Raw genomic sequence first — 17,100 nt, 5'->3', positions numbered from 1 at the left:
TTATATATCATGTGCCAAACAGCCCAAACTGATAATATATCGCTGCGTTCAGAAAGTATTATGGGATGCGTTGAAAATAAACAAATTTCAACATATATAGTTTGACATATAATACAATTTAGCGTCTGTTTGAAAACACGTTCAATCCGCATTTAATAGAAAAATTGAGTTTTCCAAGGCAAAAAGGTAAAAGCAACGTGAGGAACGCTCGCAAACACACTCTTAATCTTATCACATTAGATTAGAATTTAGATATACGAAAACTTATAATCTATAGATAATCTTTTAAAGGAAAATTTGAGAAGCCCCACTGGAACGTTCCTGTGTACACGTATCACAACGTCTGTCTATACTCTATACTGTCACTGTGCATGGTGTACATGTCTATGAGACTGCCTCTTCGCGCAGGTGTCTAAGTTTCAAACCCAATTTTTGTTACTTGTCGGTTTATAGAATATAAATTCAAGGTGATACTAGAATACACCTGATGCTAATCAACTAATGTACAGCTTTACATGCTTTTGTGTCTTTGTTGTGACATATTTGAAACCCAAAGGGACATGTAACTATGTTAGATAGCTACACACTACTAAACTAGTGAAATCAAAGCGAGAGCAGAAATATGGAGCAAGAGAGAGAGAGAGAGAGTATCAGCATGGAATTCATACAAACCATGCCACTTAATGGAACAAGTTGTGAAAGCTTTCTCTAATTGCCTGGGTCTTGATCCAACTTCTGCCAAAGATGGATGAGTCACATCCACAACATCACGAGCAATGAGGAGGCCACCAAGACCACCGTTAAGCGCAGGACGTGCCCAAATCAACCATTTTTCGTCTTAGAAATTAAAGGAATACGCCTTAGACAACATTAATTTTAATTTTGCATATAATACACTTTGGAGTCGTTTTCAGTTGCATTGAATACGGGAATTGTCGTTAAACCGACTTGTACGTATTACCTTGGCTGAGCAGGTTTAAGGTTTGAGAGATGAGACAAAACAACATTTGAGGTTTCTTTACTTTGATTTGTACATTGCCACTTAGTTTCGTTAGATCAAACCAAGGTCTTAGTTCTTTACTTCTTTGTATCTGGTCGCTTTTATTTGGTTTATTATCTTTGTAAATCACTTAATAAGGTGATGAGGTCATTTCCATACATTATTAAAAAAAGTTAAACGCAACACAAAGGGATTGATGATGTTTAGAGATGAAACCCCAGCACCGATGGATTCTGTTCGTCCAATACACAACCAATTTAGTGCTCTACAGTCTACAAGAACAAGCACAACACCTCCTGTATCAATTGTTTGTAGTGCATCTAGATCATTTCAAAGCACGTAACGGAAATACATCTTTCATCTGACTTGATTATAGTTTTATAATTTGGTATATTTCATCGTCTTGAGCTTAGATACACAACTTCACTTTATCAACGACTAGCCGAAAGCACAACCTAGAAAGGTCCAGATTAAATACATGATAGTAGGGGGAGGGTAAACTGTTTACTGAATCATAATTTCGCAAAATAATTGTTCCATCTAATATTTTTCAAGACATTATTACTTGTATTGGAGTTGGGAACAAGAAAAACAAATAGTTTTATTTTAGAACTCATGCACTCTAATCTGTCGTTAGTTTATTTTAGGTTACCATCAATTATATCTTTTATTTAGGTTACCAACAAGAACTCATGAACTCATGAAGGTAGTGATTTAACAATTACTAACAAATAAGAGCAAGGATGAAGTCAATAGACATCGGTAAACACATTGTTGGTCACATTATTAGACCCCGTTGGGTCATGTACAGGGAAACGTCTCTATTGCAAATTGCAATGTGTAATAAGAGAAAATAGCAAAAGTGCAAAACCAAACCATTAATGAACAAGTAGAAGATCAAAGCACAAGTAGAAAGTTGAGACGGGAAAATAGTGGTGTTCATATTTTGTATTACATAACCCAACAGCTAAAACCTAACACAGACTCTAAACAACATAGAAGAGAACAATGATGTTGGATTCCAAACCGAGATGCTAGCTTGACAATTTTCTACGACCAGTGATAAAGTTTAGAGCAAACCTTGAAAATCGGGTGAGGGTGAAAAACATCTGCAACGTAGCACGACCCTTGACAATACCCTCTCTCACGCCCCTCGCTGTTCTGGCCACCGCAGGCTCATCATCATCATACTCAGCTTTCGGGTTGATCGTCATCCCCTGCAACGAAGCTATAACAAAGTGAAGAACATGAAGTAAAATTGTTTTGCTTGACCCACCTAAAAACTCAAATCACAGGAACCTAACTTAGACACATGATTGGTGCATAACCTGAAGAAGGCACAGTAGTCAAGCGGCGAAGCCTCTCCTCTGCCAAGCGAACTGCACGAGTGGAGCTTCTAACACCTTGAGTAATCTCTTGGCTACACCACCACACAAGTGAACGTGAAATCAACGGTATAGAAACAACGCAAAACAAGAGCAACAAAATAAATAAAGGTTAAACTATTCACTTAGTCTTCATTTTATGTTTTATAGTAATCCACAAATTTGGTCCCTGAAAATATATTGCTCTGTCACATTAGTTTTTGAAACGAAGACAATTTCAAATAAGTTCCTGTAATTTTTAATTGTTTTATCTAAGTCCTTGAAGCTCATCACTTATTGTCATTTTGGTTTTGGTTCCTAAACATATGTTAATATTATCACTTTTTTTAAATTTTTAACTAATGTAATTAATAGATTGCACTCTCACGGACTAAAATACTGGTTTATTGATATTCTGAGTTTTAGTTCATACACATGCATAAAAGTCACCGTTAAAGATGAGGCTAACAAAACCGCTACAAAAAGCTTTCTGGCAATGTAATATTCCTACAAAAAGTTTTTCATGTCCTCATTTTCTAGTAGTTTTACACCAGTCATAAATTTCGTGACGATTTTATACATCTAGGGAATAAGTTAACTTTTATGTGTCTGCACGTGCAAGGGATAAAATCATAAAACTCACAGTTCTCGACAGGGGCTAAAACTCAAAATGGAACAACAATAAATAAGTAAATTACCCTATATCACTGAGCTCGGTGGTTAAGTCACTTATTTCCATGCCGGATAATCGAATTGCGGCCATGGTGTTGGGAAGTTCCTCCCTCGTGGCATCCATGAGCTTCTCCATCGACTCCGCTGCTTTCTTGAAAGCCTTCACATCACGGCACGCATATTCTCACAATCAGAATCTAAGACCTCACAAAATCAAACACCAAATCGAGAACAGAAACAAACCAGGAGCGTCGGAATCGCGGAGCAAAACAGCCACGTTGCACATATCGCCGTCTACAGGAGACAACAAACGCGCGCGCGCGGGTTTAATTAATTAATTGAAGAATGATACTAATAAGAGATTAATTTTTTATTGAGTGAAGAGTAGTACCGCGCAGGCAAAGACGTTGAGAACGGTGACGTGGCGATTGGTGAGGTTCCAGTGTTGAAGCGATGGAGATCCAACGGCGGAGGTTTGGTTCGAAGGTTGTGCGGTGAAGGAGCACAGGGGAAGGGAACGGCGTTTTGTGCAGGAGAGGGTACGGTGTGAGTTAAGGTTGGTGGCGAAAGCGTGGTTCGTGTGCGGAACAACGATGCCTGGGTTTGAAGCTTGGAAATGGAATCGCAGGGCACTCTGCATTTCTGTGTGCGAGACGCAGAGAGCGATACAATCATGGCGCACAGCACAAGCACTGAATCTAACTGAGGAAACACAGAGTTGGGCCTGGGTTTCTGTACATCATGGGCCCCGGAAAGGAGGAAATATCAATTACTTCCCGCACCTAATAAATTACTTCTTGCACCTCTCTAATTTCTAATATTCCAAAATTATCCTATCCTCTTCTGATCTTTCTTCTTCCTCCATCATCCTCTCCCTCCATACTTTTTTTTAACAAGCGAAAAAGCAAATATTGAAAGAAGAAACCAACTAGTACAAGATGTACCATGTATGTTCACGATTGAAGACATACATTTACCGTATTTACTTTATCCATCATTCTTACACATTAATACTATACTTATATTTTAAAAAACTTACACATATATCAATCATTATCATTTTTATGTACAGCCATAAATGTTATACCCTTAAAATTCCAAAACAAGAAACCGCAACATGTAAAAAAAAAAAGGTGTATTTTCATAACAAATATAATAATCTCGACAAAATTCAATTCTTATGTGTTTTTATCAACAAATGTTAATTGTTAATTTTTTTGTTAACCTGAGAATCAAACTCACAATATTTCTCTTCCTTCTTTTTTCCTTCAATCACCAAGTGGATCTTATAACTCTTAGTTGAATTTCAATGTTATGGAGATTGCATGCGATATCTGTACTTCTTTTTAACACAGTATATAGTTTTTATAGTAACAGTGAGTATCAATATAGTGTATTTTAAACAATTAATTTTTTTCTTATAAACAAAGCCATGTCATACGGTATTAATTTTTATAATTTATCCATGTACACTCACTCATATCACCTTTGTGAAGGAATTTTGTTTTCACCATATTAACTTTAGCAGCTTTTTTAAAAATTAATCCCCGTGTGTCTATCCATTTTGCTCTACTACAGACTTTGACATTACGGCCTTCAAAGCTAATCTAGTGAATAATGAAAGTTGTCAAGCTGAGAAAGAAACTCCAACGATTTTGCCTGCCATTTACATCGCATATTTACAGCATAATACCCTCTAACAGCCTACAAAATTCTTAATTCGCCGATGGCCACTACCCCCCTGCCCATATCAAGAAACACTTTACTATCTGAAACAGTATTAACTCCGACCCGATTACCTCACCCCCTCTTTTTTTGTTCTCCCCATCTTTTCCTTTTTTTGCTTTCCTTTACGTTTCTTGTCCCATTTTATATATGGAGTTCTTGAAAGCAAATAATCAGTTACTGACTGGCCGACTTCAACCAGGAACCAAGCAACCATAAAACAGAAGCTCCTCCCTCCTTAGCCAGTCTTCTAACCAATTTTGCTAACATCTGTCACTGTTGCGTTGCAAAAGAAACATCTTTGGCAGTTCAAAAGGTGCCTGGTAATGCAGCCATAACAAGACCTGTGTGAACATGGTGCAATTTGAGCATCTGCTTCACATGCATAACATATGCAGCACAAGCTGTCATCAAGATCTGTATCTCCCACACTATCCACTTTATCATCTTGTAACACAGTGCGACAACTAAGGAGACTCAGAAAATTCTCTAGCTGCTCATATTTTGCCACATAAGCTTCCCCCCGAAAAGATCCATCCTGGGAAAAGGAAAGAGCAGAAAAATGGTAAACATTAGTGTCAAAGATCAAGGGAAAACTGGAATCTGACGTTGTGTATAAGAACTGCCAACTTTTAGACAGCTCACTTTTAATTTGAAATTATTCATAAAATGTTCAAAGCTAAATTGAAATTGATCGAGTGAAATTATTGTAGGAACAAGATATCAATTTTTAATATTATAATGCACGTCTGCAAAACTGTGAGGGATTTGTATCAATGATAGATCATTAAGAATCATACAGTAATAGTATATCCCTATATTCTAGATTGTTATCTCCTCGAGCATTTTAGTATGAAAGTTGAACTTTCCAAGTTGACTTTGTTACTAATTTAGCATAAATTGTTGAGAATCAGAAATATTTAATGTATAGATTTATTAGGATTTGATTTATAGGAAACATATCTGATTCAGAGGAAACCAAATATCCTCTCATCATCAGTATTTATTGTAATCACCACTATATAATAGAGCATCCACTGTACTCTAACACACGATTTCAGTCTATTATCCCTCTATATTTTCTCTCATTTTACATGGTATCTAGAACCAAGTTGAGGAAATAACAAAAATCGTCCCCCATCAGAGACCCGGGGACCTACTGTCCTTGGTGGACCTTTCTAGTCGTCGCACTTATTCCGATGACCTGATTCTGCTTATCAATGACCGTTTCTCCTTTCCTGGCCACTGCCAGCCACAATCACTTTTCCAGCAACACACTATCCCTGAATGCTCCCTTTTGCCCGCCACCCTTCTTCTGGTGAGCCCTTCTACTCGCTGCACTTTTCTGGCAAACTCTGCTTCATTTTCCGACACTTTTTTCCGGCCAGCTGCCGCCACCGCCACCATTCCGGTAACTTTTCTAGATGAACACCATTTTTTCTGGCATGCCTTTTGCTAATCTACACAGATCGGTCCACAAGATCATCATAAGAGCTCCCACACACCCTCATGCGCAACTGCTTTGATACGCCAAACAGCTTCCTTTGCTGGCGTGTGTGGTGTTCTTTCTGACCATGATTCCGGTGACAAGGTCATCTACCCAACTTGACCCTATCCCTGAAGTTTCATCCCCATCGGACTTGTTTTGGGCAAAAACCCTTTTGCACCATGTTTGGTTCTGTTTTGTGCCTGTTCTTAGGTATTATTTGGTTTGTGATTTTGGGCAATGTGCAAGACATTTTACGTTTTTTACGTTGTTGCGGAGAAATTTCTGGTCACCAGTCCTGCCGCCGTCCTTTTTCAGTGTGTTTTCCATCAACTGCCTTCAGCTTGCCACTCATTTTTCAGCGAAAAACTTTCCGATTGCTTCTTTGTTGTTGTAGTTTTCCAGTGTTTCTCAATGACTTATGTGCTTTGTTGGTTGTGCGTTTCTGCCACTATTTCCTCTTTTTTTCAAGTTTGAATAATTTTGGGTCTCCACTATTTGTTTGAAGCTTCCAAATCTTGGTTTTAAGAAGATCAGAACTTGCTTTGAATTTTCTTAAGCTTATGGATATTCCAGCTCTCTCTTCCTAGCAATATTCCCCGATTTCACCAAGATCCCTGAGTCGTCTTCAAATATTGGTTTGAAGCTTCCAAATGATGGTTTTAAGAAAGTCGGAACTTGCTTATCTTAGGCTGATGAATATTCCAGCTCTCTCTAGCAATATCCCTGACTTCACCAACATCCCTGAGTTCTCATTCAAACTATTGTCCTTTTTAGTGGAGCTCAAGTTCTATGTTTTTTGTTGGGAATAAATTTTCTTGTAACAAGCTCAAGCTTAAGCTTCAGCTTGAGGGGGAGTGTTGAGAATCAGAAATATTTAATGTATATAGATTTATTAAGATTTGATTTATAGATTTAGAGGAAATTGAATATCCTCTCATTATCAGTATTTATTGTAATGAACACTATATAATAGAGCATCCACTATTATCCCTCTATATTTTCTCTCATTTTACAGAAATAAACAAATAATGAGATAAATCAATTGGAATTTTCAAAAAATTAGATAAAAAGTGGATTAGAAACAAAAGGCATTCCAGATACTTAATCAGGAACATAGATTAAGGGTGACAACAACTAACCCAGTTATAATCCAGAAGATACTGGAATCCATACTGAACAGTATCTGGACAGTCCATGCTTGCGAAAACATCTAAAAGATCATTGTTTTCTCGATATTCTGCTGAACTTGTAGCATCCAATAAATTTAGGATGATCCCTACTAGAGGTGCCAATATCATGCCTCGGTTTACTTTTTCTGGAGGTTGGCTATGCCGTCTAAGGGACCTGAAAAAGATTTAGAAGGGTAGCCTCTTATCAAAACTCAACTGATAAAACTATTTTCAACTAACCGTGATGGCACATTCAGTTCTGGCTATCTTTAAGTCATAGGCTTGGAACTTACAAGTCAAAGAATTCAGCATCGACTGCAGAAGTAATGTGATTTAAGATAAACACAACCAACTCGGTTAACCTTCGGAGGTTTGTGTCTGGTCCAGAGAGGAATGCTTGAGGAATCTCACGAGTGCAGAACTCTAGAATCCTTGTAAGATTACATGAAAGATCAAATATGACACAGCATTTCCTTTGCTGAAACTCTATTACCTGTGAAAGAAGTGTTGCGACAATAAATTAATGGATGAATTAGCCAAGCAACCATTATAATAATAGGAAACAACTTCAATTTTATGCATGCAATGTCTTGGAAAGAACCTATAAAGTAAATGAATAGAAAATGGATCGGTACATAAAAAACTGAAATCCCAAAAACCCATGTATTGTATCTACTCTACTGCTACAGAACTCTAACTTAAGCAACCAGAAGAAGACAGAAAGCAAAGCAAGATTCAAATTTAGTCAAGGATGGAAAAAGATATTCATACCTGGTACTTTTCTTGCATTTCTCGAACAGAAACTGAAAATTCAGTCATGGTCCAGCTGAGTGTATTGAACAGACGGTTTAGAAAAGATGAAAACAACCCTCCATCACTTATGCAAGCTTCTCTTAGCAACCTCTGCATTGAATCAAGAGTCAAGGGAGAAAAACCTTTATGGTGAGAAATTGATCCAACAGAGCCTACTTTATAACAAAAAGAGTTTGTTAACATACTTGGAAAAGAACTGACGACGAAGATGATTCTCCATTCTTTGAAAAACTAAAACCAGAACCCTTGCATAATCGTAGGAGTATGTTCATCACTGGAATCCAAGATCTGTTATCAAATGCTGATAATAAAGCTTTCGGCATTCTTTGGGTGGCTGCCTCATTGCTCTCAAAGGTAGCCAAATACTCCTTGTATTGCACCAGGACAGATATAGACTGAAGAAGAAGATCCCTAAGATCTGCACTTGATATTCTTGGATCATTGAAATGGGTAACTACAAAGGTGACCTGGTGAAAAAGATATCAAAGCATAATTTAGAACCAATGGGAGAAACGCTGTGTTTGAAAATTATCAATTTGGGAGTAGCTGCATTAAAAGCTTAGGTTCATGAATTTTTCAGATTCATGCATAGTGCTTTATCTCATGTACTTGAGGAGTCGCAATTTATTCTTGTAAATCTAATTATATTTCTGTATGGGGAAGAAAATATTAATGCCAAGAGAATTTTCATATAATTATAAGAAATGATAAGAGAATTTTCATATAATTATAAGAAATGATAAGAGAAATTTTAATAAATAAATATTAATGTATGATTTTGCAAATTAATTAAGGTTAATGTGGGACTCCCAACCCAAATTAACATCATTTTTTTTCAGCGAGCATTCAGAAATTCCTACCACTTTTTCCTTCACAAGTTCTCAAGTCACTCAATACCCTAAGTCCCTCACTAAATGCAAGTCTTACAAGCATCAAGCATTTAAATATGTTTTTGTAAGACTCATTATCATAGGAAGGTGAATATACAAATCTTGATTATCATTTTAGATCTTTTTTATGTTGCTTATATTTAACTTTATTTGATACACACATACATGCATGACTGTCTTGATGTCCTATGTTTTTTGTTTAGCCATGTTACTAGAGTGCATATAAGACAAAAAATTTATTCTAAAAAAATTCCCATGAGCTCTGTAAAATCAAATCTCATTCACTCAGAATCCAGAAACAAATATCAAGTATAATTTACATCCAGCACAAGTCAAATATCAAATCAGACAAACGAAAAAGTAGAGATTGAAAGGGTGACGCATACAAATGAAGAAAGTCCTCGTTTGATGAAAATTGTGGATGGAACAAAGGGAGGATCACTTTTCCGCAACACATGAAAGCAATCAACCTGTATGGGGGAGAAAATATTAATGCCAAGAGAATTTTTATATAATTATAAGAAATGATACGATGAATTTTAATAAATGAATTAACGTATACTTTTGCAAATTAATTAAGGTTAATGTGTGACCCCCAACCCAAATTCATATAAAATTTTGTGCTTTTTTTCTAAAATGACCATTTCCCTCTCTGTCTTAACACAATGTGTCAGATACCCAATCTAATATGTTTGACTCATAAGAAACGGGAAAACCAAAAAAAAAAAGTATTGAAATGGATAACTAGTGAAGATGTTTTGTATTCTGCAACTGAATGAATCAAAGCTGCTATTAAATTTAAATTGATGATAAATGCTTATTTACCAAAGCTTCCAGATAATATTCAGGGATGTAGATAAACACTGAATCCATATTGCTAAGAACCAGTAGCAACTGGACAACCCACATGCACATTGCATACATTCCTCTCTGCTTCCATCGAGAAAATAGAGAGATGCGGTACCTGTAAAGCAAGAAATGACCCCAAAAAACAAGGCTATAAGAGAAAAAACAATGATGTGCATCATAATGTTATCAAGACCTAGAAGCTAGGCTTTTTTTTTAAAAGGATATTAGTATTTGAAAAGCATCCAGAAAGCTATACAGAAACAAAACATGATATATTCTAATATAAATTTTTAAATTTCTCTCAGTTCAACTTCATATGAAAGAGGTATCTATAAAACACAGATACATGAAAAGTTCAATCAGAAGCAAAATTTTATTAATAATTAATAATTAACAATTAACAACAAAACCTAAAATCTAGATCCCAAAACACAGATTTTAAAACTTAATGCATATTATAATGAGTTTCACAAAGTAAACATCAAACTGACAGCACAGTTTAGGCTGATGCGAGTTATCGTAAGTCATAAAGCACAGTTTGGAACCTTCAGCATAGCATGTGTTTTATGAAACATGAATGCATATATGAAACAGAGAAAAGAAACACAGACATTTTTAAAGCGTACTCCTGCTGTTTACAAAATAAGAACTATACTTCAATTCTTCCAAACTGTTTACAAAATAAGAACTATACTTCAACTCTTCCAAACTATGTTCACCAACTTTCTCTTAATTGAAATTAGTTTAACTCGGTAATCTAAGTAGGGTCCAATAAACCAAAAATGTAAATAAAGTAAGGAAGGGAATGGATGGACAGACATTTAATCAACAAGTGCACTCTTTATTAACTGTAGCAGGAATGAATACCGCCAAAATTTTAAAAAGTAAGAACACTATCACACTGTTGTCATCAAATTGGAAGTTATCAAATTCGGTTAACAATTAGATAATGAGAAGTTGTGAACATGAAATACAACCTAGTCAACACTACTGGAAAATTTCAACCTAATACCATTTGGAAGATGTAGAAAGCCAATTGAAAAGCATAAACCTATGAGGGAAAGAATAGACAAATGAGACAAATAAGCTTAAGTGTTACTTCTTATGGTCATCTTACCAAGCACAATGCCTAACACAATCAATAACCTCTTCTCTATATTCATTACGAGCTTCTTTCAAATGCTTCAATTGCTCACTGCAAGCTCGTTCTCTGATTTGCTTATCAGTTTCCTCCAGAAGGGAAATTGACTGTGCCTGATGAGTCATGTAGTATGATGCCTACAAAAACAGGAAGAATAACATTCATCACATCTCTTCTTCATTTTTTCCCTAAAATTTAAATGATATTCAAAATCAATTAAGCAATTAGAAATTCCAAAATTAAACCAGCTAAAATGAGGATGAACATAACAAATTCCAGGCAGAGCACTATACTGACTATAGGAAGATCATCTTACTACTGGGTTAGGATTTAGTGGCATCAGTGTAAAGCAAAGTCAAATTGATACTACCGAAAAACTCTGTAGGATGCTTTTTTCATAAAATTCAATACTAGATGATAATTTTGTTTCATGCAAATCATGCTCTGAAAATTGTACTTTTACCAAAAATTGTTAGTCAAGCGATATGTCTTAAAATAACATAGAAAATGTGTTTAAAAATAACAAAAATACCAATAACCCAATTGAATACTTACTCTTATTTTGATTTTTTTAAATCTGATATATAAGATCAACACAATGATTAGTTGACTCAATGGTTGGATTGATAAAAAAAAATCCATAAAAAATTATTAAATGGTGTAGGAGTGTCAAATATAAACCAGTGTTAATTGATCTCCACTGTGTGAGTATTAGTTTCCTTTTCCTCTCCCATCTTATTTTTCAAAGAAAATGGTTTTTCTAGCACATGCCCCAAACATAATTTTTCATCATACTTACCATAATAAAGTTATGGAGGTGGTAGTTATAAGAGAATTAAGATATTCCAGCATGTTCATGACTTTCACTATCCTCTCCTCTTGTTTCAGATATATCATTAACAGACTTCTGATATGAATTCGCATCAAACAGGTATTGCATTTAAATTCTTTCCAGATAGGAGAAAAATCAAAGACAAAGGAAGAGGGTATTTAGGTAAGCCACAAGTTAGGTTTAAGACTTCAAATACATGTTTGGTTTTGATTAATTTGGGAGAAATTTTGCTTCTTTTTTTTCAAATGCTCATTCAGTAAGATTTTAATTGTAAGCTATTTTGAACTCAAAAAAAATAATACAGACACACAGTCACATACCAAGTCAGAAACTTAGTTTTAGATCCATTTTGAATATTATTGAGTGTAACTAGTTATTCTTGTTTTGGACAGTGAGTCTTGCATGCCCCCACAACTACTTTACATTTTTCTTTTTCAATCTTTAGAAAAAACTCAGGCATCTCAGCGGAAATCAAGCCATTCACTGTCAAAACTTGCAATATTGCAATAAATTTTGCCAACATTATCTCACCTGCTTAAAATTCAGAGCAAGACCAACATGATACAACCATAGCAAAGCATCAACTAGCTCTTCTTCTCTTAGCCTATCTGTAGACATATTAGTATCCTTTGGTACAGATTTCATATGATGCATTTGGCGGTAACCATACTCAGGTTCAGATTGATCACTGGAGCTTGGTTTATCAGTTATCTCATCATTCAAACTCCCATCACTGCATTCAGCAGCGACATGAGCAGGTCTTTCTGGAATAGAGCTACAATGACCACGAGAACCTTTGGCCAGGTATTTAGCTGGAACCTTGAAGTTCCTTGTAAAATCAGAATCATAATTAGAACAACAGCATGGCTTCTGCCTGGTTGAATGAGTGACCCTGGTTTCTTCACTATCCATGCAACCTTCATCCCATTGAATCACTTCCATTTCATGACCAATTGTTGGGTGTAGCTTTGATAAATGGCTATAGGATCCCCCAAGCCTGGAAATATCAGCTCTATGGGGATCATTTTTCAGAAATAAATGTACAGGAAAACTTTGTTCACCACCTCTATGAAGGAAACCAACATCTGTTTTGCAGGTCTTTAACCAGCCACAGATGTCACCCAAGGCAAATCCCTCAGATAGAAAATGGAGTACAACTGTGTAAATTGAAACAAGAACCGAGTTGCTAGAAACTCCAGGGGGTGGAATATTTCGTTGTGCTCCTCTGTTCTTCAGTAGAAGGCTCTGTAAAAATGTCCTAAATACTGCTCCAGGTAACTGGGGAGGATTCGTAGGTGGTATAAATTGTATCACTAAGCGACAAAGGTCCCTATGCTTCTCCTCAATCTACATTTGAACGAGGTATAATCAGAAATATAGGAAACTATGAAAGGAGTATCCAATAGCACAATAGTTCACAGAATTTTACCCTCAAATAAGAAAGAAATATTATCCATAAAATTCATAGAAACAACTTTATATTTTCTGTTGTATGGTAAGAATGAGTAGGTAAATGAAAATTTTTCTTCAATTTTATAGAAAATTCAGATAGCATAAGTTAACCACAACCCCTTATCCCTAGTCCCACGCCATGTATGATAGAAATAAGATGGAGAAGAAGATTATGAAATCAAATTGAAAATGATTTAATAATCAACATAAATAAACCATATGTCACTCCTGACAAACTCTCCTCTTCCTTTTTATTACTATCCTACTCCATCAATCATAACAATGCAATAGATAAATTTATTTAAAAGGTAAAGTAACAATTGAATTGATTGTTGAAATATAACATATTGCACACAGACACTTATCAGTTTAATAGTTTGCTTCTTGCTTCTTCAAAGTTCACATAGAATTGATGAGGCATTCAATTCAGACAAAATAACTAAAAATGAAGTTAGGTCAAGGAGATAAAGAATTTACCTTGCTGATTGATTCCGACAAAGCTGTGGTTGTCAACATCATGTTACCTTCATGAGATGCATCTTCACATGAACCAGGCCACCAAACAGTTGGTATCATGGAGTCAAGATCCTGTTTGTTTGGAGTCTTTCGTGAAAGAAAACCTTCAAACAAGAATTCAAAATCTGGTGACTTCCACCAAAGCACCATAAGTTCCTCTAGTCTTAGTAGATGACATGCCAATGCAAGGTGAGAATATGAGCCAGAGTAAGGACACTCAGTTAGAACTAATGAGGCTATTTTACAACCACAGGAAAGGGCATTTAGGATGTGTTCAAATAGCACATGTGATCCTTGAAATTGTAGCAGAACCTCAACTACTTTATCCAAGCTTAAGTAATCATGGGGTGCATGCAAACCAAAAACTTCAAACATGAAAGACAACATTGGACCCCAGACCATATACTCTGTGATCCCAACATCTGCTTCAAGGATAGAGAATAATTCCTCACATATGGAATAAGAAGCTGGATGGAAAATTTCTTCCAATGAAACAGACCTCTTCACTCTTCTCAACTTCCGAGCTAAAGAATGCTCAGCTCGTTCCACCGAATGCATGTCCAACAGCCTTGACCAGCATTGCAGCAATTGGGTGACAAAGTAGCTCCTAGAGGGAGGAGCCTGAAGAGGAAGGTAGCCTTCAACTGGATACTTAAAGGGCCGAGCTCCAAAGTTCAACTCACATCTTTCACCCTGGGAGAGAGAAACTGCTGGATAATAACCAAAACCAGGACCCAATTTTCGAATTCCTTGGAATGCGACCCCAAGGGAATTACCATTCCTGTAGAATATTATTTCATCTCGATCTAAATCTATACAGCATCCAATGATATCGCCAACAACCCATGACTGACCATATGTCTCAGCATCCTTGTTCCACTTGCTAACTCGTCTCCCATCATAAGCATATGAATCATCAGCATCGCCAACACCTTTATGGTCAGTGAAAGGGCAAGAAAGAGTGGCCCAACCAAGCTGCTGTATGCCAGATGTTTCCAACATAACTTCATACATCCATTTTCCTTTCCAAACACAAGCACTAGCCCTGGCACTACTGAACATCGCCATGCTCTCTATAAGAAAAGGTGACTTGATGACTTTAATATCACCGCAGATGCTGGATTCTTCTAGGCCTATAACATCAGGCCCATTGCCATTTTTACCGTTAACACAAATCCCGTCTCTTTCCCGATAAAAATAATTTGATTTCCCATTATATCTTGAAAAATCATTCCTAATAACAGACCGAATGAAATCACGATCAACTGGACCAGTCAATGAATTGAGTGATCTGTTCGGGAGGCCAAACACGTACTCCAGGGTTCGCTCCACCGACTGCTGACCCAAATCGTCACAGCAAGAAATAAGCCGAGTTTTTGGCGAATTTTTCTTACCATCCTTGCCGTTCAATATCACAGCCAGACCAGCTGAAAATCCACCAACTCGCGGGCTATCTTCAGACATCTGTAACACACAGAAAGCCCTATCCCTCAACTAGCCCGAAGCCAGCTGAAAGCTTTTCCAATTTCAAATCCCTATCAACTGTCACAAATTCAATTTAGCTCACTAAATATTCATGATCCATTCCAAAACAAAATCAACAAATCCTCAACATCTCTTATAAACAGTTTGGCCCCAAAATTCACAACACAATTACAAAACAGAAATCTAAAAAGTAGCTTACAAGTAAACGCAATATGCCCCAAAATTAGCATGAACGAACAACAATTCAAAAACAAACAAACAAAAACTGCACTTGTTGTTCACATCCTACAATAACAACAAATCCCAACAAGCCCACAAAATTCCAAAAATAAATACCACTTTTCCAATAAAATAAAACCAAAAAAAGAAAGGGAGAAATTTACATAGAAGGTGGAAGACTTGATTTTTTTTTGCACAGCAGGTGGAAGACTTGATGACAGCGAGGAATTAAAAAAAATGTTGAAAATTATATACCACCGCCCCTCAAATTGAACCAAAAAGCGTTACCACCCCAATAACATGAAAAGGCTTCAAATTTGGTATTATTAATTAAACAAATAATCAATTAAAAAGGGAAACTTACAGAAAAAGTTCATGCTGAGGACAAAAAAAAGGCGGCGTAAGGTTGCTAGGGTTTTGCTTTGCAGGCTCCATTGCTGCTTCGAGATTCGATGACAGTAACACACTGCAATAGTGATATGAGAGAAAAGGGAACGTGGAATTTTTCCGAGGGAGAAATCGTTCTTTTTTTTATAAAATAAATTGTTGATTTATTTATAATAGTAATGATTCTGTTTTTTTGGCTAATAATTATTATCGCCAAAAAGTTTGGGGGGTAAAGGCGAAGTGGTGAGGAAGCAGAAGCTGAAATGGAACGAACGAACCACGTACCGTACCCGTGCCGCGCTGACTGGAACTGTAAGGAATGGAGTTGCAACTGACACGTGTCAAGGAAAACACCGGTTGGGTTGGTGACTTGGCTGCTGAGTTAACGGGTAATGATACTGGCAACTGGAACGATAGGGGCCACCCGTTGTAGGAATCGCAGTGGTGTGGTGGACAACGTTGTTTTCCCTCTATAGTGCTGTTGCTGGGTCAATTATACGTTTCACTGCACTTGGCTTCATGAACAACATATTCGGTTTTGGAGAAAAAAAGATGCCACCTATTTCATTTTCTTTCTTTTGATTTTAATCCACTCATTCAAATCCTTTATTTCTATTCATTAATATTCTCAATAGTATTAATTGAATTAGTTTATTCTAATTTTTAACATTAAATTTTTTAAATTTTATTATAGAAATACTTGTAAGAATTTATTATAATATAACAGTTTCGTTGAGAGTCTAATAACTTATCATACCATTAAAAAATTTGATGAGATAATTATGCATATATTTTTTAAAAAATTGTGTTTTTAATTAATTGTCAACTAGTTTAATATTATCAATTATTCTGAAAAAGATGAGAACTTAAAAATAACTTACCAAAAAAATACATGGGGTTATTATTACTTCATTATTTAAAATTGTTACTCAATAGTTGGATTAAAAATGGTAATAGAGAAAAAATTCAAAAAGTTTATGATTTTACCAAACAAAAATTAGACTAATAACTAAAAGCATAAATTTTTAAAAAAAATTAGAAAGCAAAAAGTAATAAATCATAATAATAAAATTAAGTAATTTAAGTAGCAGTTATAT

The 17,100-nt window shown here is 35.9% G+C and overlaps 2 protein-coding genes across 6 annotated transcripts; both read right to left on the bottom strand.

Moving 5' to 3' along the window:
* Nucleotides 1-1,732: 1,732 nt before the first annotated feature.
* Nucleotides 1,733-3,729, bottom strand: LOC114415716. Of its 2 annotated transcripts, none has more exons than XM_028380548.1 (5): nucleotides 3,428-3,729; nucleotides 3,280-3,330; nucleotides 3,063-3,196; nucleotides 2,329-2,420; nucleotides 1,733-2,228 (listed from the first exon to the last, which is right to left on the bottom strand). In XM_028380548.1, the coding sequence occupies exons 1-5, from the start codon at nucleotides 3,674-3,676 to the stop codon at nucleotides 2,035-2,037; spliced, it is 720 nt and encodes a 239-aa protein (XP_028236349.1). In that variant the 5' UTR covers nucleotides 3,677-3,729; the 3' UTR covers nucleotides 1,733-2,034. The 2 variants fall into 2 exon arrangements, with proteins under 2 accessions (XP_028236349.1, XP_028236350.1); XM_028380549.1 differs by having other exon boundaries at nucleotides 1,733-2,217.
* Nucleotides 3,730-4,518: 789 nt separating this feature from the next.
* On the bottom strand, nucleotides 4,519-16,480 carry LOC114415715 (E3 ubiquitin-protein ligase RKP-like). 4 transcript variants are annotated; one of them, XM_028380546.1, is made up of 12 exons: nucleotides 16,289-16,480; nucleotides 15,981-16,082; nucleotides 13,874-15,454; nucleotides 12,476-13,291; nucleotides 11,089-11,249; nucleotides 9,948-10,086; nucleotides 9,509-9,592; nucleotides 8,418-8,699; nucleotides 8,191-8,322; nucleotides 7,713-7,912; nucleotides 7,390-7,594; nucleotides 4,999-5,299 (listed from the first exon to the last, which is right to left on the bottom strand). In XM_028380546.1, the coding sequence occupies exons 3-12, from the start codon at nucleotides 15,374-15,376 to the stop codon at nucleotides 5,012-5,014; spliced, it is 3,810 nt and encodes a 1,269-aa protein (XP_028236347.1). In that variant the 5' UTR covers nucleotides 15,377-15,454; nucleotides 15,981-16,082; nucleotides 16,289-16,480; the 3' UTR covers nucleotides 4,999-5,011. The 4 variants fall into 4 exon arrangements, with proteins under 4 accessions (XP_028236345.1, XP_028236347.1, XP_028236346.1 ...); XM_028380545.1 differs by lacking the exon at nucleotides 16,289-16,480 and having other exon boundaries at nucleotides 15,981-16,268; XM_028380547.1 differs by lacking the exon at nucleotides 16,289-16,480 and having other exon boundaries at nucleotides 13,874-15,447; nucleotides 15,981-16,268.
* Nucleotides 16,481-17,100: the final 620 nt, after the last annotated feature.

The sequence above is a fragment of the Glycine soja genome, chromosome 6 (assembly GCF_004193775.1).
Source record: "Glycine soja cultivar W05 chromosome 6, ASM419377v2, whole genome shotgun sequence".
Taxonomy (NCBI): domain Eukaryota; kingdom Viridiplantae; phylum Streptophyta; class Magnoliopsida; order Fabales; family Fabaceae; genus Glycine; species Glycine soja.
The sequence above is the reverse complement of the archived record's forward strand: the minus strand, read 5'-3'. Positions and strand labels throughout refer to the sequence as shown.